At 45.1% G+C, this 14,752-nt stretch overlaps 2 protein-coding genes across 3 annotated transcripts; one reads left to right on the top strand and one right to left on the bottom strand.

Moving 5' to 3' along the window:
- Positions 1–493: 493 nt before the first annotated feature.
- LOC6736722 (myophilin) lies at positions 494–8,608 on the top strand. Of its 2 annotated transcripts, none has more exons than XM_016170249.3 (3): positions 494–737; positions 7,299–7,640; positions 7,751–8,608. In XM_016170249.3, the coding sequence occupies exons 1-3, from the start codon at positions 684–686 to the stop codon at positions 7,919–7,921; spliced, it is 567 nt and encodes a 188-aa protein (XP_016030338.1). In that variant the 5' UTR covers positions 494–683; the 3' UTR covers positions 7,922–8,608. The 2 variants fall into 2 exon arrangements, with proteins under 2 accessions (XP_016030338.1, XP_016030337.1); XM_016170248.3 differs by lacking the exon at positions 494–737 and adding an exon at positions 7,119–7,225.
- Positions 8,609–8,750: 142 nt separating this feature from the next.
- LOC6736721 lies at positions 8,751–14,664 on the bottom strand. The gene is made up of 3 exons (XM_016170824.3): positions 13,841–14,664; positions 11,273–12,414; positions 8,751–11,207 (listed from the first exon to the last, which is right to left on the bottom strand). Exons 2-3 carry the CDS (start codon positions 12,409–12,411, stop codon positions 9,131–9,133), a joined length of 3,216 nt encoding a protein of 1,071 aa, XP_016030336.1. The 5' UTR covers positions 12,412–12,414; positions 13,841–14,664; the 3' UTR covers positions 8,751–9,130.
- Positions 14,665–14,752: the final 88 nt, after the last annotated feature.

Genomic DNA, 14,752 nt, shown 5'->3' with positions numbered 1-14,752 from the left:
TCAGAAAGTCCCCCAAAAATGTCATGGTCATCCGAATGGAATGCTGTAGCAAGAACCTCTCGATAAGGGGAACATAGGAAGTTTTCAATGGAACTTTACTCTGGCGAATTTTATCGGATAGTTAGTACACAACCAAAAAGTAGTTGTTCATCATCATGGAAATCAAAATGATTCAAATCCCATATCTTTTTGAAGCCCATTGAAAACAAAAGTTACTTGCTAAGAAGGCAAATGAACCGGGAATATGAAATTAATACTAATAATAGTGTAAAATTGTTTCCAGTGCTCGATAGTTCCATGGTTTATTGTTTAAAAAACAACTGCCATGAAAAAAGCGGTATGACATCATCAATGCCATCATAACAAATCAGCTGACGCTGATAAGCGCAGCTTGGAGCTTTTATGTTGTACCCAACCTACTAGGTACAAGACTGAGTGCACTTTCCAACACTGAGCTCTCGCCTCGGTTTGCGAGCTTTCCTCTGTTTCGCAGCTCGAACCGCCGTTCATAACGTAGTAAGTTTTCGTTGCGAACGGACGTAGCCCAATCAACTTGGCCTTAACCCTTGCGCTCCCTCCGATTTATTCCGCGGCAAACACATTCCAGTGGACAGTGGTGCAGTTCAGCCCAAGACCAACCTACATTTTAGCTCCCTGCAAACCCGTTTCTTCATCAAATAACTATGGCGTCCAACCGTGCAGCGAAGTCTGGTTTTGCCGCCGAGGCCCAGCGCAAAGTAAGTACCAAATAGCAACAACAACCGCATCCCCCATCCAAAAACCGAAGAGCGCCAAACAAAACAACACAATAAACAAATTGCCCAAAAAATCAACTTTTGCACGGGTGTGTTCGTGAGTTTGGAGCTGCATTGACTTTATTTGGCGCTGCGTTGCCAAGATTTTATCTCCGCGCGCCAAATGCCAAAAATTAGCCAAAAATGGTCTTGAAATTGCCAGCGTCTAACAAGGAATGACCTCATTTCGCTGATAAGTCGAACAAGTATTTATGTACATATGTATGTATAGAGAGAGGCATATATGAATATGTACACACATGTGTGATGCATGCGTAATTTGAAAGCTTAAAGATGATTTTGGTGATTTTGAGGCATTGTCAGTGCGGGTGATTCAAATCGAAGATCGAGAAAACAGTTGGTCATCCATAAATCAAACTATTAGTGGTCGAAAAAGTTAGTCAAGCTCTCGAAATTTCGATATGAATAATATCCCAAGTTCGAACAGTAAACAATATAAAGATGAGCTAATAGTAAACTGATATAAGCTCCTAATTAATACTGCAATACAATAATTTGGAAAAATGAGTTCTTTCATTACAACAAGGAGTTTTGATCTTTGAAGTCTTAATACATACATAGGTGCTACTTGTGGAGTATCCACTGTAGAATAGGGAGACCCTTTGGATGATCTCAACACCCAACTATTGCAGCATGGTAGCTTCCGCAATGTAAATTGACATTAGTTCCGTCCATTAGCAGCACTTTGCCTCAAATGCACTCATACAAATGCATTGGGCTTTTGTGGGTGGGGTGGGGTTTTGGCGGTAGGTTACCCGTACCCTTCGGCCATTTAGCCCTCGTCAAGTCGGGGTTACGCAATTCCAGCCGCCCCTGGGCAGCCCCAAGTGAAATTGTATATGTCGCCGGCACAGGGGATTAAGTGCAGTCCGATGAAATCCACAACAAGACAACTACAGTTACAGCATTGCCCAAACAAAAAACGAAACAAATAATCGAGATTTTCCATATCCGAAGTTTTGTATACCCTTGGGGGTATATGTACCATGTTGTTGGCAAACTGAAATATTTTGTTTAGCTTTCGCTCTGCTTATCTGAATTTTTTCCAACCGGATTTTATTCTTTTGAGTCAGCCATTTAGCAAAAGGCCTTGTTTATCGGTATTATCTGTACTAGCGCATTTTAAATCACAGTTGTGGTTAAAATTGTTGTATCTGGTAAAATGAAGTATGTTTTAACGTGGTTTATGGTGATATATCAGGCACTATGATTATGAAAAATATTAAACCAAAACACTTTGGAACTGTGGAAGAACCTTGGGATAGGGTATAGCAAACCAAGAAAAGAGAAATAGAGGCGCAGCTGCTGGCGCGACTCCAAGCCGCGATCGAATGGCTCCCCAGGAGCCGAAGGCGATGATGTCATCCCTCCAGCTGTCCCTCCACCGGTGCTCCTCGATCCCTTCGCGATCCATTCAACTCGAAGGCGTTGTTAGTTTGAGCACTTTTGCCGCTCGCTGGAAGTCACTCATATCTTCTGATTCGGGTTCGGGTTTTGAGTTTTTGGGGGTGACAGGAGGAAGAGGCGATAGCAGCACCTTTTCCACCACATGAGCACTTAAAACTGAGTATGTGGCGTAAGCAAACAGCAAAACAAAAGTGAGGCAAAATGGTATGAAAGCAATATTTTTGTTTGTCTCATGGGTTCTGTCCACACACCGTGCTTGCGTGTGTGTTTTTTCCGACTTTTACGACCAGTCACCGACAAATTGGCATGGATCTCAAGTTTCGGCCAAGGAATTCGTAGCCCCTTTAGTTTCAACCCTTTCCTGGGATCGTAGCACCCTAATTACGGAACCATTTTCGCCTCAATCCCACACCACCAGCTGTCGGGAAAGTTCTAGGAATGAGGCAGAAAGGTCTCGAGTTACTCAAAGTATGTTTACTAATTTGTTACTACGTAAACGATTGAATATATTAGTTTAGCAATCTTAGATCCAAGCATGATACTATTTCGTTCTGGAAATTCACCCCAAGGAAGCCACACTGTAGTTGTTTTCTAGTCCAACTCCCTCCATGTGCGCAGCTGTAGCTCAGCCATTGGCACATGGGCCACGTACTAATCACCTGGCCTTTTTCGGAGTCAAGAATCCACACTCAATTAGCAGTGCATATATTGAAGACACTGTGTACACTTGTACATCCGCAGCACGCACCTCCCTGTATCTATATCTATATATGTATCTGTATAGGTACGAGTATCTCTCTATCAGTGCGGGCGACACGTAAGTGGAACACTTGGCCCACATGAACTCGGTGCTCCTAGATGGGCATAGCCAGCCATTCCCGAAGCTCTCCCCCAAAAATTAAACACTTGTTGGCCGTCAGTTTTAGATAAGCCATAAACAGTCGCGGGAGGAGGTCGACAGCGGCTTTATCGTAAATCAAATGTTGTTTTGGATTTCCGGTGAAACTACTCCCAGTGCCGAAAACACCTCGACAAATGAAAATGGAATGAAATTCTGCCCCCTGTCCAAATCCCGCCGAAAAAGGCACTCGATGGGGGCCCATACAACTCAGTCAACTGAAGTGGAAGTTGGTCGGTCGTAAACCAGACTCAAAAATCATATATGTGTACGCAATTGACCTCGTTACATTTTGCGGATTTTGTTTATGTTATCGTTGTGGCATTTTTGTCGTTTTCCCATTTATTTATCCACCCAAAAGATATCGGTCAGCAATTGTCATGGATCATGACGCATTCGCATCGCGAAAGAAAGCGAAATCGGCTGTTGGAATAGTGAATAATCACCAGATCTGGCCATTTCGTGGATTGATTTTTGAAGACGCGATTACGTAATTGTTTGCCTGGCGATGCGTCAAGCGATCCCTTTCGCACCAAAATAAAGAAAAAAACACACATTTAACTAATCATCACCATCTACATCTATGTATCTGCGCTGAAATATTGCCAAAGTTCAAATCCAAGCCATAACGATGCCATGACATCACCAACACCGGCTTCAAAAACCCATCAGCCAAGCAAAACGTGCCCCTGTCTCTTTTTCCGTGATCCTACAATGGATTATTATGCAATGATCATCAGTCTGGGGCTCCTCGCCGGCTTTTGGGCTAAATTTATACAGAAACTCTGTCGGATGGGCGGAAACATCCGTCAAATTTGCAATAGGTATTCATTATTTATTAAGTATGAAACGTTTTTAGAATATTAGAGATACTTAGTTTCTTGCAGAAGCTAAAACTTTGTTTTTAAAACAAAGCTTCTTATTAGACATCCAATAAAAGAGGCATATGATTCTAAAAAGTTCTTCTATATCTTGTATATAGTTTGGACTCAAGTTTTTAAAATATATTATTTTCATAAATTTAACTACTTCCCCAAGTTTCGGAAACTTGCACAAATCTTTGATCATAAAATTCGTAGTGAAGTGAATTCTCGGAACTCTCACTCAATTGTGAAGTCTGAATCATGATGAACATAAATAATAATGTTATGTTGTACCAAAACATTTTCACTTTTCAAGTGGCGTAGGTGTGAATTAAATTGAGTTGGCGTGGGCAGGCCCTCTCCCAAGAAACTGGACTTTTTTCGGAGTTTGGGTTTCTGCTGACCCCCAGTTTTAACCATTTTTTTGTGTTTTTATTTTTTGGAAAGGAGGAGTTTTATGCGGGCTCAGCCAGTTTTTGAGCAGATTTAATTTCACTAAAAGCCAACCAGGCTTGGCCTGGCATGTCTTGGCCACTAATGCGCATTGCGTGTGGAATGCCATCCACCCAGAACGCACTTGAAAATAGAATACGTTGTACATCATGAGCTGGGAAATTAATTAGGTTCCTGAGTCTACTGAGCTTTTCATTGTCACGCCGCTTTGTAATGGCCCCTAATCGTGGCTAACTCATCAAGTGACCCAGAGACCCAAAAAAATGTAAAATGAAATATAATTTTGGCTGGGGAAACATAAGGAAATCGTCATAATTTCTAACGGCGAACGTTGACCAATTTGTAGTTCCGCTTCTAATTATTGTGTTTTATACGTTTTGAGTTCGTATCGAGCGGTGGCTTTCGTCTGGAATTCCTCACTCCCGATAAGGCAGTAGTACGTTCTAACCAGCTGTACATATGTTTTTTAGAGAAATATTTATATATATGTACATATATATGGGGTGTACTCCATTACTGGCTGTACTTTTGGCCCGGCATTCGATCGTCGCCGAGTTTCCAGTCGACCTCATAGCGCACAAACCAAACAAAAACACAAATGAAACTCACTGGCTGGCTGACTGGCTGCTGACTCATTAAAACAGCGCTAAAAATATGTATTTTACAGAAGACGAGGCTTCGGAAGAATCGGCAAAATAGCTTGGCTATTCTCCACCATTTTTCATTTAGTTTCGAACATTGTTTGTCTGTCGGGGACCACCAACTGTCCAATTTGTTTGGCGGATCTTGGGATCTTCGTAGAAGAGCCAAAAAACGTGTAAGAAACGATCGGAATTCATTAGGCTCTTAACGGCTTTTGGCTTACGATTATTATGTATGAATAGTATGCATAAACTGGCCGCAGAATCCCATAAACATCAGCATATCAGCATATATTCCCATTCCTAATCAAAATTTATTCATCTGCCCCGAGGGTGTCAATTTATCTGCCACCATCAGGGGCTCTAAGTTATGATCATCAACTTCTGGCCGCGGCCAGATTTCAGATTCCCGATTCCCCAACGGAATGTCAATCAGAAATTGCTTTTATTAATTGTCTCACGCTTTCGATGATGAATGGTGCTGTTCCGTTCGTCGCTCTTTTCGGGCACTAATGAAGTGACCTCTGCTGTTAAGTGCTTGACCGTTAAGCTGAAAAAGTCGGACAAAGCAATTTGGCCAACGGTCGATTGCAATTATTGATAATCTCCAGTTTTGGCCAGCACGCCAGCTAGATAAAGCCATTTCCAGGCGATTACCATATACTGCTTATCTCACTCAAAGATCGCTGGCTTTTATTGGGCTCGAACAACGAAAAAGTCGTAAACTGTTATTCTTCAATAGCTCCGGACTTCTGTGGCTCGGAAAGGGATTGGGTTGGTGGAATTAGTTGGAGTGGGATAATCCGTATTATGTGTGCAAAGTGCATTCACCTCCATGGAGCACACAAAAACATGGGGAAAAGTGTGCGGACTGTATTTCACTTTTGTTTCACTGCATCGCGCCAACTTCTCCCCCATTTTCCAACAATTTGTGGACTTGCATTTCCCCACCGACCAGCGATAAGAAGTGGGGAATACAACTCAATTGGCGACAATCGTTCATTCGGTTGCTCTGAGATCATTCGTTTTAATAGACTTGCCAGTCAGAGCAAAAATCACACAAATACTAAATAGTAATACAATGAAGGGTAAATAAATAGGGAGACCTTTAAAGGAAAACAAAAGATCTTTTTACACAACTAAAAAGAATATTAGTACCACAAATAAAAAACTTATAGATATGAGTTGTGAAGATAGCAACGCTGTTCAATCAAACTTTATCTATAGACAAAAAAAACAATCTTATCAATATATTTGAACATTCATTCATATAGTACTGAGTATTACTGTATAATATTTAGTTCATAATATGTTGCGGATAGTTTTTATAACTCCACTACCACAGTTTTTAGTACTTGTACTTACTGTCAAATGGCCGCTAATCTAAAATCAGTTTGTGACAGCGATTCAATTCAATCAAATAAAAGCAATAAATACGTGTTAAGTGAGTCGCTGCGATATGACCCATAGTTTGCTAAACATTTTGATTTGGATTTTTATTGGCAAGCTGGCAAATGGTAACCCAACACGCAACGACTTTGCGGTTTGTTTTGGGACTCCGGCTTTTTGTGGCTTTGCCAATGGAGTGGAAATGGCAATAGAAGTGGGGGCCAGCTGCTCAACAAGTGGCTTTTTGTCTGTGGCCAAAATCGGTGCGAAGGACGCCCAAGCGGCCGGTAAACTTACGACCATATATGGTCAAGACGATCAGATTTAAAGCGGGCTCAAAGCAGCCAGTCGAAGCTATCGGCATTGGCAAATATGGATACTTACTATTCTACATGAGAACATGCGAACGAACGTGACTGACTTTTATAAGTTGAGCAAATCGAGTTATATGGGGATATATCGGAAAATGGGGAGTGCCGCTGGGAGAAATGAGAGCTGCAATCTTATCCTTATCGCAACTTGAAATATAACCGCCAAATTGTCACGAGTGCGAGACAAGGGAAAGGCAAAGAGAGAGCAGCAGCACTTTTATAACCAATTAATGATAAGTCTGCTATCGGCGATATTTCATATGATAAGCGAGGGGAAATGGCCCACAAATAAAATAATGGTCTGTACTTGATTTAACCCCCGATTGGGCATTCAGTCTACCAAGTGCAGCAGCCAGGTTGGGATTAGCCGAAAATGTACCAGTCCAAGGTGAAAAGGATACCTTACCCTCTTACCAATTCCTACCATTTCATTAAACATCAACTGTCTGGCTACTTTGCAGATTAACTCCAAGTACAGCGAGGAGCTGGCCCAGGAGAGCCTCGAGTGGATCAAGGCCGTCACCGAGGAGCCCATCAACACATCCGGCGACACCGACAACTTCTTCGAGGTGCTCAAGGATGGCGTCATCCTGTGCAAGCTGGCCAACGCCCTGCAGCCCGGCTCCATCAAGAAGATCAACGAGAGCAAAATGGCCTTCAAGTGCATGGAGAACATCTCGGCCTTCCTCGCGTGCGCCAAGAACTTCGGTGTCCCCACCCAGGAGACCTTCCAGAGCGTTGACCTGTGGGAGCGCCAGAATCTGAACTCGGTGGTTATCTGCCTGCAGTCGCTGGGTCGCAAGGTGAGCTGATTACTCCAGCTTAAGTTGATAATGGGATCTAAGGATCATGTCAAGCATAAGTTTTATAGGGTATATGCGAAAAGATACTAATATGTTTTGCTTTTGCATAGGCCTCCAACTTCAACAAGCCATCGATTGGCCCCAAGGAGGCCGACAAGAACGTGAGGAACTTCAGCGACGAGCAGCTGCGCGCCGGCGCCAACGTCATCTCCCTGCAGTACGGATCGAACAAGGGCGCCACCCAGTCGGGCATCAACTTCGGCAACACCCGGCACATGTAGATCGGTGTCCTGCTGCCAGGCTCCTCCGCCCCACACTTCGCTCTCAGACATTCCGCAACGAAAGACCAAACCAAAACGCCAACATCTTACGACGCAGCCGCTTTTGGGTTCCACACACTTTTCACGATTTGAGCTAGATTTGGGAAGAGCCCCTGAATGATATGATATCAGATGGATATATGGATATGGATATATATTTATGATACCAATTTGTATTTGTATTCCAATTGACCAGGCGTATGCTGTTATGTAATAACATAAACTACTTTAATTTTATATTATTAAGTACTCGTACATACGGATCTTAGGATGATTTATTCTATTTTCAACATTTGCATTCGCAACACGATCGTTTTGCATACTTTCGTTCTACATAAACCGCACTCAGCTTCGTCCTGTGCCATCGAAGACAGTTGGAGATGGAGTTCCCACGCAACGTGGGATAATAAGTGATCAACGGATCGAAATCGAAATGAATTGTGTTTGATGAATGTGTCTTCTATCTCGTAGAGTAACGATTACAATGTTGTTTCGAACTAACCACCTGAATACCAATCAAAAACGCAGAGCATTTACAATAATGTATTTACAGGCAGAGAAAATATATACATACGTGTTACACACTTTTGAATGATCTATTTTAAATAATGTCCCCTGTTGAAAATAAATAATTATTCTTTTAACATATAGTGCTGTATTATGACTGGGTATACTATATAGTGTTGGGTACTATCTTTATTATTTCTGCTTTATATTTCCATTTAGCAGTCAAGATCTCTGCTGTATTATTGTAACTTACCTTTTTGTTTGCAAATTAAAAAGAGTGCACTGTTTTGTAACAATTTCATATAATTTATTCGATTTCAAAACAAATGAATTGTTGCATGCGTTTGACATTTTTGACCTTAACCGGCCGAAGCGAACCGAGGTCTTCATTCGAAAGATTCAATTTCGAGTGTGAATAAAATATTCGGGGCATCTCAGAAAATGCGGACATCGAATAACAATTATAAAATAATTTTATACGATCGCTTACATTAAATAGAACAAATTGTACAGTCGTTGACAATGTGTTTGCATTCGCGCATTCACCTAGGAGTATTTTGATAAAGATTCGATACATCGTTAGCTAAGTTTTGAAGAATATTCAGCACGTAAAACTAAAGCAATTACATTCGAGGCGGTAATACATGGTTGTAGTTTGTGAGTTTAGCCGGCATTCAGCAGTAGTTCAGCTGCCACCTCCAAGCTCCAGTTGGTCTGCTGCAGCGCCTGCTCGCACTGTGGTCGCCCAGCCACCCCAAGCCTCGCCAGTTGGTCGATCTTGTAGTGCCGCGTGGCTAGTCCCACATCTCCGCTGGCCGCGCGCAGTGCATTGCGGACATCCTGCTCCACCGCGGAGCTGCCCAGCTCTTGCATTAGCTGCTGGAGTTTCTCCTGCTCGCGACCGTAGTCCGAGGGCACTGGCGCGTACAGCTGATGGGCTCCGTCCAGCTGCTGCTGTTGCTGCAGCCGCATCTTCTCCATTCTTCGTTGGATCTGCTGGGCGGAGAGAGGAGGCGGCGCCAATGGAGCTGGTCGCGTTGGCCGCAGGTAGTCATCCTGAGTCACTTCATCGTACAGAACAGCTCCACTGCCATTCGGCACTTGGCCGTAGTATGTGGAGCCCACCGTGCTGCCCGCCACTGCATCGTACAGCGAGGCGGTTGAGGAGTACGCATTGTTTTTGGGTGCCACCACTCGATTGGATATTGCAACAAACGAATGGTTCAACTCCTGCTGCTGCTGCTGGTGATGGTTTTGGTAGATCTGCTCCTCTGCCTGCTCTGGCGGCGGCTGGGCATAGTATTCGGACTGCGTGGACGCCACTTGCTCATACCAAATACGATTCACCACACTTTGCGTGGTGGCTGCCGCAGCAGCTGCTGCCTCCACATTGTTCTGCTTGGGCGACGCGATCGAAGAGGGACTGGAATGATTCGAGTGAACTGACCCGGGAGCTGCTCCGTTCTTCAAGGGTGTGAGATTCTGCTTATAGACCATGTCCTTGCTGGCATACATCTGCGTAGAATTGCGCTGGTACTCCTCCTGCGCTCTGTTTTGCCCATTGCTGTACATGTCCTTCTCCAGTTCGGCGATGAAGGACTTGTCCAGCAGCACTCCATCAGCAGGAGGAGCAGGTACAGGCTCCACTGGCTGACTGCAGATGGCGTCGTGTCGCTCCAATGCAAGATTACTGAGATTTAGCTGCATAGCCGCTGATTCCAGGGCAGGTATGTTTTCTTTATTCGACTTGGAGCCACCGAAAAGGCTCTTCCTGACTGAAGGACTATTATAAATCGGTGCCGGTGGAGGAGCTGCCTCCAGAGATTGGTTGAAATTCGAGTAGAGTGCCACAGCCGTTTCAACGTTTGTGGTGTCGAAGGGATCTCGCTCCCTTACAGGCGTCGCTAGCTGCTGTTGGTGAAGGTTTTGTTTTTGGACAAACTCCATTGTATTCGAGTAAGTGGGTGGCATCTGGTACGGCGGCGGTTGCAGGCGCCCTGGTGAAGCTGTCACCTTGGCCGGATCAAAGTCGAACTGCGGCTGCTCATTGTAGTACGTGGGTGACACATTAAGATCCCCCGATCCACTGGAGCCGGCATAAGTGGGCACATCTATGGGAGCGTCTAGTATGCAAAACGAGCTGTCCGCCTGCAGTGAGGAACTATCGCCTGCTCCCTTAGCTCCTCCAGTTCCACCTTCGGCTATGGGTCGCATATCGGGCGAGATGTCAATGAGTATGCCCTCCTGTTGAAATTGTGGCGGCGGGGGACGCTGCGGGCCTACCACTACTCCTTTGTGCTTCACCGCATTTCGTCGCTGAAGACCAGTAGCGGAATCATTAACCAGTTTGTTGTACGCGAACTGCTTGCTGGACGTGGACTTGCGCTCCTTGGCATGGGGCTGGTTTGTCATCGAGGCACACTTTCGCTGTCGATCATCTCCGTTGACCATGGCAGCTGCTCCGCCCCAACAAAAGCCGAATGGCGAAGACGTCGAGCCATTTCCAACGCTGCTTCGCATTGCCACATCTCCGGCAGCACCCACTTTGCGCTGCTCCAGCAGACTTCTGGGAAAGATTCCTATATCGAACGTTCGCTGGTTCTGGCCCTTTATCAATTTCAGCTCGTGCCGTCCATCGATAATGGCGATTGTGTCGCCAGGCTCGATCTGCAGTCCCTTGGACTCGTGGTGACTTCGGGAAGCACGCATCACAGGAGGCGACATACTGGCCAAATATTCTCTGCAAAACAAGGACGGGTATTAGATGAATATGAAATATAAATATAAACAACAAGGGAAACCTACTTGAGAGCAGCAAAAGTGGGTCGCTCTGCTGGAGTTTTATCCCAACATTGCAGCATCATAGCATAAACGTCCGGTGGACAGGCGTCCGGCTGATGCAGTCGCTCGCCTTCGCGATCGATTTTGCGCAGGATCTGCGACCCATTGAGTCCCACCCATGGATCTTCACCAAAGCTGAACATTTCCCACAACGTCACGCCAAACATCCAGGTGTCAGAGGCGTGCGAGAACTGCCGAAAGCGCAGCGATTCAGGAGCGCACCAGGGAAAAGGCACCTTCTTATGCTCAGACATCACATAGCAATCATCCTCTTGGGGCAAGGCACGCATTAGGCCAAAATCTCCGATCTTGATCTTGTTTCCAGCTGCCAGGAGGACATTCCGACAGGCCAGATCGCGATGCAGAAAGCGCTTCTGTTCCAGATAGGCCATGCCAGTCACAATCTGCACCGACCAGTTCCAGATGATGGTCAGCGAGGTGTGGCGGCACTGTTTTCGCAGCGTATCCAGCAGCGACCCGCGCTCCGCCAGCTCTGTAATCATCATCATCGGCTGGGATAGGACCACTCCGTAAAGCCGCACCAGATTCGCATGATCCAGGGCGTGCATAGCCTGAACCTCGCGGAAGAAGTCGTCGATGATGCCCGGTTGGGTGAGGTTGTCTGACTTCAGCACCTTGACGGCCACCGGTATGACCTTGCCCGCTGGCGAAGCACTCCATTCGCCGCGACGCACCACACCGAATGATCCGTCGCCCAGTTTCAGGCCCATTGTAATGTCCTTTTCATGGATAAGGCAGGTTAGCTGGGTGCCATTGCCCTGACTGGATTCCCGGGCGGCGGAGGACTGCTTCTTGGACGAGGGCTGCTTGCCACCGCCAATCAGTTTGGACAGGATGTTCTTGCGCCACTGATGGGCCTTCTTTTTCCGCACTGCCTCCATCAGGCGTCGAATGGCCGGTTTCCCCAGACCACATCGCTCCAGATCGTCAGGTAGCACGTAGTCGAAGTGCGCCAGCCGGGTCACCTGTAGGTCATCCCGTATCCTGTCCAGAAACTGCTCCAGCTGCACCTCCCGCAGCAGATCCTCCAGCCAGGCCGTCTCGCTCCCGAGCCCACCATCCACCGCCGAAGTGGAGGTCATTTCCTGAGGGGACGCAAAACGAAACACAATAAGTTGAAGGCAATCTCAATAACATAGTGATCGGTGAATGAACTGTGGTCAAGGGTACTGGGTCAATCGCGCAATCACGTAAGTTAATATGTATGTATGTATCCACTTGCCATATGCGATTAAATGGTCAGGGAACAGAGAAAGTGCGCAACATTCATGGACCGCCAATGCAATTCCATATCTTGTCATTAACAAAAGGTGAAGCAATGGGGTTCAGTGTTTTCCGAGGCAATTATACGTTTAGAAACCATTAAAGTAGTAACTACTACTTGTAAAAGTAGTAGTATTCATTAAATCCTGATATATAGTCCTATTTAGATAAGTTTTCTATAAAATTCAACATTAATAATATAAACGAGAATCTATTGCCTTCAAGTTCACATGCTCGTCTATTAGGCGGAAGTAAGCTGGTTTCTAGATAAACCATTTATTTAATTCCACGAATACGTCAGGGCGACATTACTTGTTGATTCTATGGCTGCTTCCAAGGGGGCCAATGCACACAAAAGTGGATTTGTGTAAACATGTCCCCACATGACGTCACGTTTTCTTGGCAATCCCTGTAAACGCATTGCGTCACCCTTCGAACCCTAATCACTAGGAAGTATCTCAGGAAATGCGGCTTGAACTTTGGCGCGTGCTGAAGTGGAGTTTATAAATAGATGGCGATAAAAGGTGAGCAGATGCAGGCACAGAATGTTGTCGATATGCATGCCCCATGGGATTCCCCTTGGGATGAACAAAATGATAGCCCGACTGCTAATGTCTATTGTTAACGAGCGAATAATAGAAATTACACTTTGCGGCGACAGTTTGACTAATTATTCGGGCGGAAACTGGAACTTAGCGGATGCGAGAGCCACACAGAGATGTCCAGCGAGACAACAACGCCCAGTTGAGAGCAGGTTGCCAGTCCATCAGCTGTGCAATTTAGATACAGTCGAACGTCCGTAACGCGGCATCTGTCGTTAACTATACATATGCGCATATACTCGAAAATGGTGACTTTAAGGTACAGAAATAACCCAGGTACAAACGCTGGCATTGTGTATCTAAAAATAAATACAGTCGTATTTCCGCAATTCGAACGAAACCCAGTTAAGTGACCTTTCGATTTGATTTAATATTTTGTTTGGTGATCCTGCTAAGATTGTATCCTATCATTATCAGGAGTATTATTTATTCAGCTCAATTTCATAGCAAACAACTTTAAAATTAAGAAATAAAATTAAGTTTAGTTGGGGTCAGCATACGGGGGCTCCACTGTACGACAGCTATCACACCCCGAATTCCACGAAGCGTCTAGTTCCATTCACTATTATTTTGTTGGACATTTGTATAACATTTCCCCCGGGTGTTCGGCTAAAAAGGGTTTTCCTTTGTTTTTGGAAATACTCACCGAATATTAAACAGCTGCGCAGCTGCTGCGACGCTGGCTGAGGAGCGCCGACGTCAACGCGGACGTCGCAGTCGCTGCACTTGGCTAAACTTGAGAAAATTGGCAAACTTCCTGTCTGGAAGCGAACAGGTTGGCCAGACAAAAGATGTTGCGGCAGATGGAAGTGGTTTATGCGGTGGATATGGAGATTTCTGGCTTAAAGATGTGAAATTCGATATACGTGATGGAGGCAGCGCAGTCGGCGTCGCAGTCGCCGCAACGTAAACGGTTGTATGCGTGTGTGTGTGTGTGTAGGCTGCTTTGTTTACACTCGCCAAATGAGCAGCTGTCTGCTTGGCTGCTGATTTTGATGGCGGACGGTTAGTGGTCCCCTCATGACGCAGACACGTAAATATTAATTTATAGTGCACACACGGGAAAACAATGAATATTCCGCTTTCAACAGCGCTCAGTCCCTCCCCCACCGACCAACACTCGATCGTTTCACGTTTTTGCACAATTTCACACACACACGCATTCGCTGCACGGCCGTTTGGGTCTGGGTGTATGTGTGCGTGTGTACGAATCGAAATGCACGAAAAAAACAGCAACGCAAATCGCAGGTGCCACGAAGAACCGAAAAGAGCGAGAATTCTTTACTTTTCTATTATGTTAACTCGTTGAAATCAGATTGATTTCCTTTCTAATGCGGAAACATCGTCGTTAATCCGAATTAGCTGCTCTTAATTTGCAATTGAAAATGCGCGACGGCCAAACACTTTTGGTATTTTTTCAAGCAGCTGATGCAGTGGTGATGGAACAAAAAGCGATGAATGCTAAGTGCAACCGATATTACTCAAGTCATAATAGGAACTATCGATACTATTTATCGAGTATTTAGGTTATTTACTGTTACGGATTTAAAAATATGAA

Source organism: Drosophila simulans, chromosome 3L, assembly GCF_016746395.2.
Source record: "Drosophila simulans strain w501 chromosome 3L, Prin_Dsim_3.1, whole genome shotgun sequence".
NCBI classification, from domain to species: domain Eukaryota; kingdom Metazoa; phylum Arthropoda; class Insecta; order Diptera; family Drosophilidae; genus Drosophila; species Drosophila simulans.
The sequence above is the reverse complement of the archived record's forward strand: the minus strand, read 5'-3'. Positions and strand labels throughout refer to the sequence as shown.

Excerpts from the sequence above, each read along its gene's own strand:
- LOC6736722 (XM_016170249.3), top strand. The coding sequence starts at position 684 with ATGGCGTCCAACCGTGCAGCGAAGTCTGGTTTTGCCGCCGAGGCCCAG. Across the intron at positions 738-7,298 it reads CCGCCGAGGCCCAGCGCAAA|ATTAACTCCAAGTACAGCGA; the intron begins GTAAGTACCAAA and ends GCTACTTTGCAG. Across the intron at positions 7,641-7,750 it reads TGCAGTCGCTGGGTCGCAAG|GCCTCCAACTTCAACAAGCC; the intron begins GTGAGCTGATTA and ends GCTTTTGCATAG.
- LOC6736721 (XM_016170824.3), bottom strand. The coding sequence starts at position 12,411 with ATGACCTCCACTTCGGCGGTGGATGGTGGGCTCGGGAGCGAGACGGCC. Across the intron at positions 11,208-11,272 it reads CCCACTTTTGCTGCTCTCAA|AGAATATTTGGCCAGTATGT; the intron begins GTAGGTTTCCCT and ends CTTGTTTTGCAG.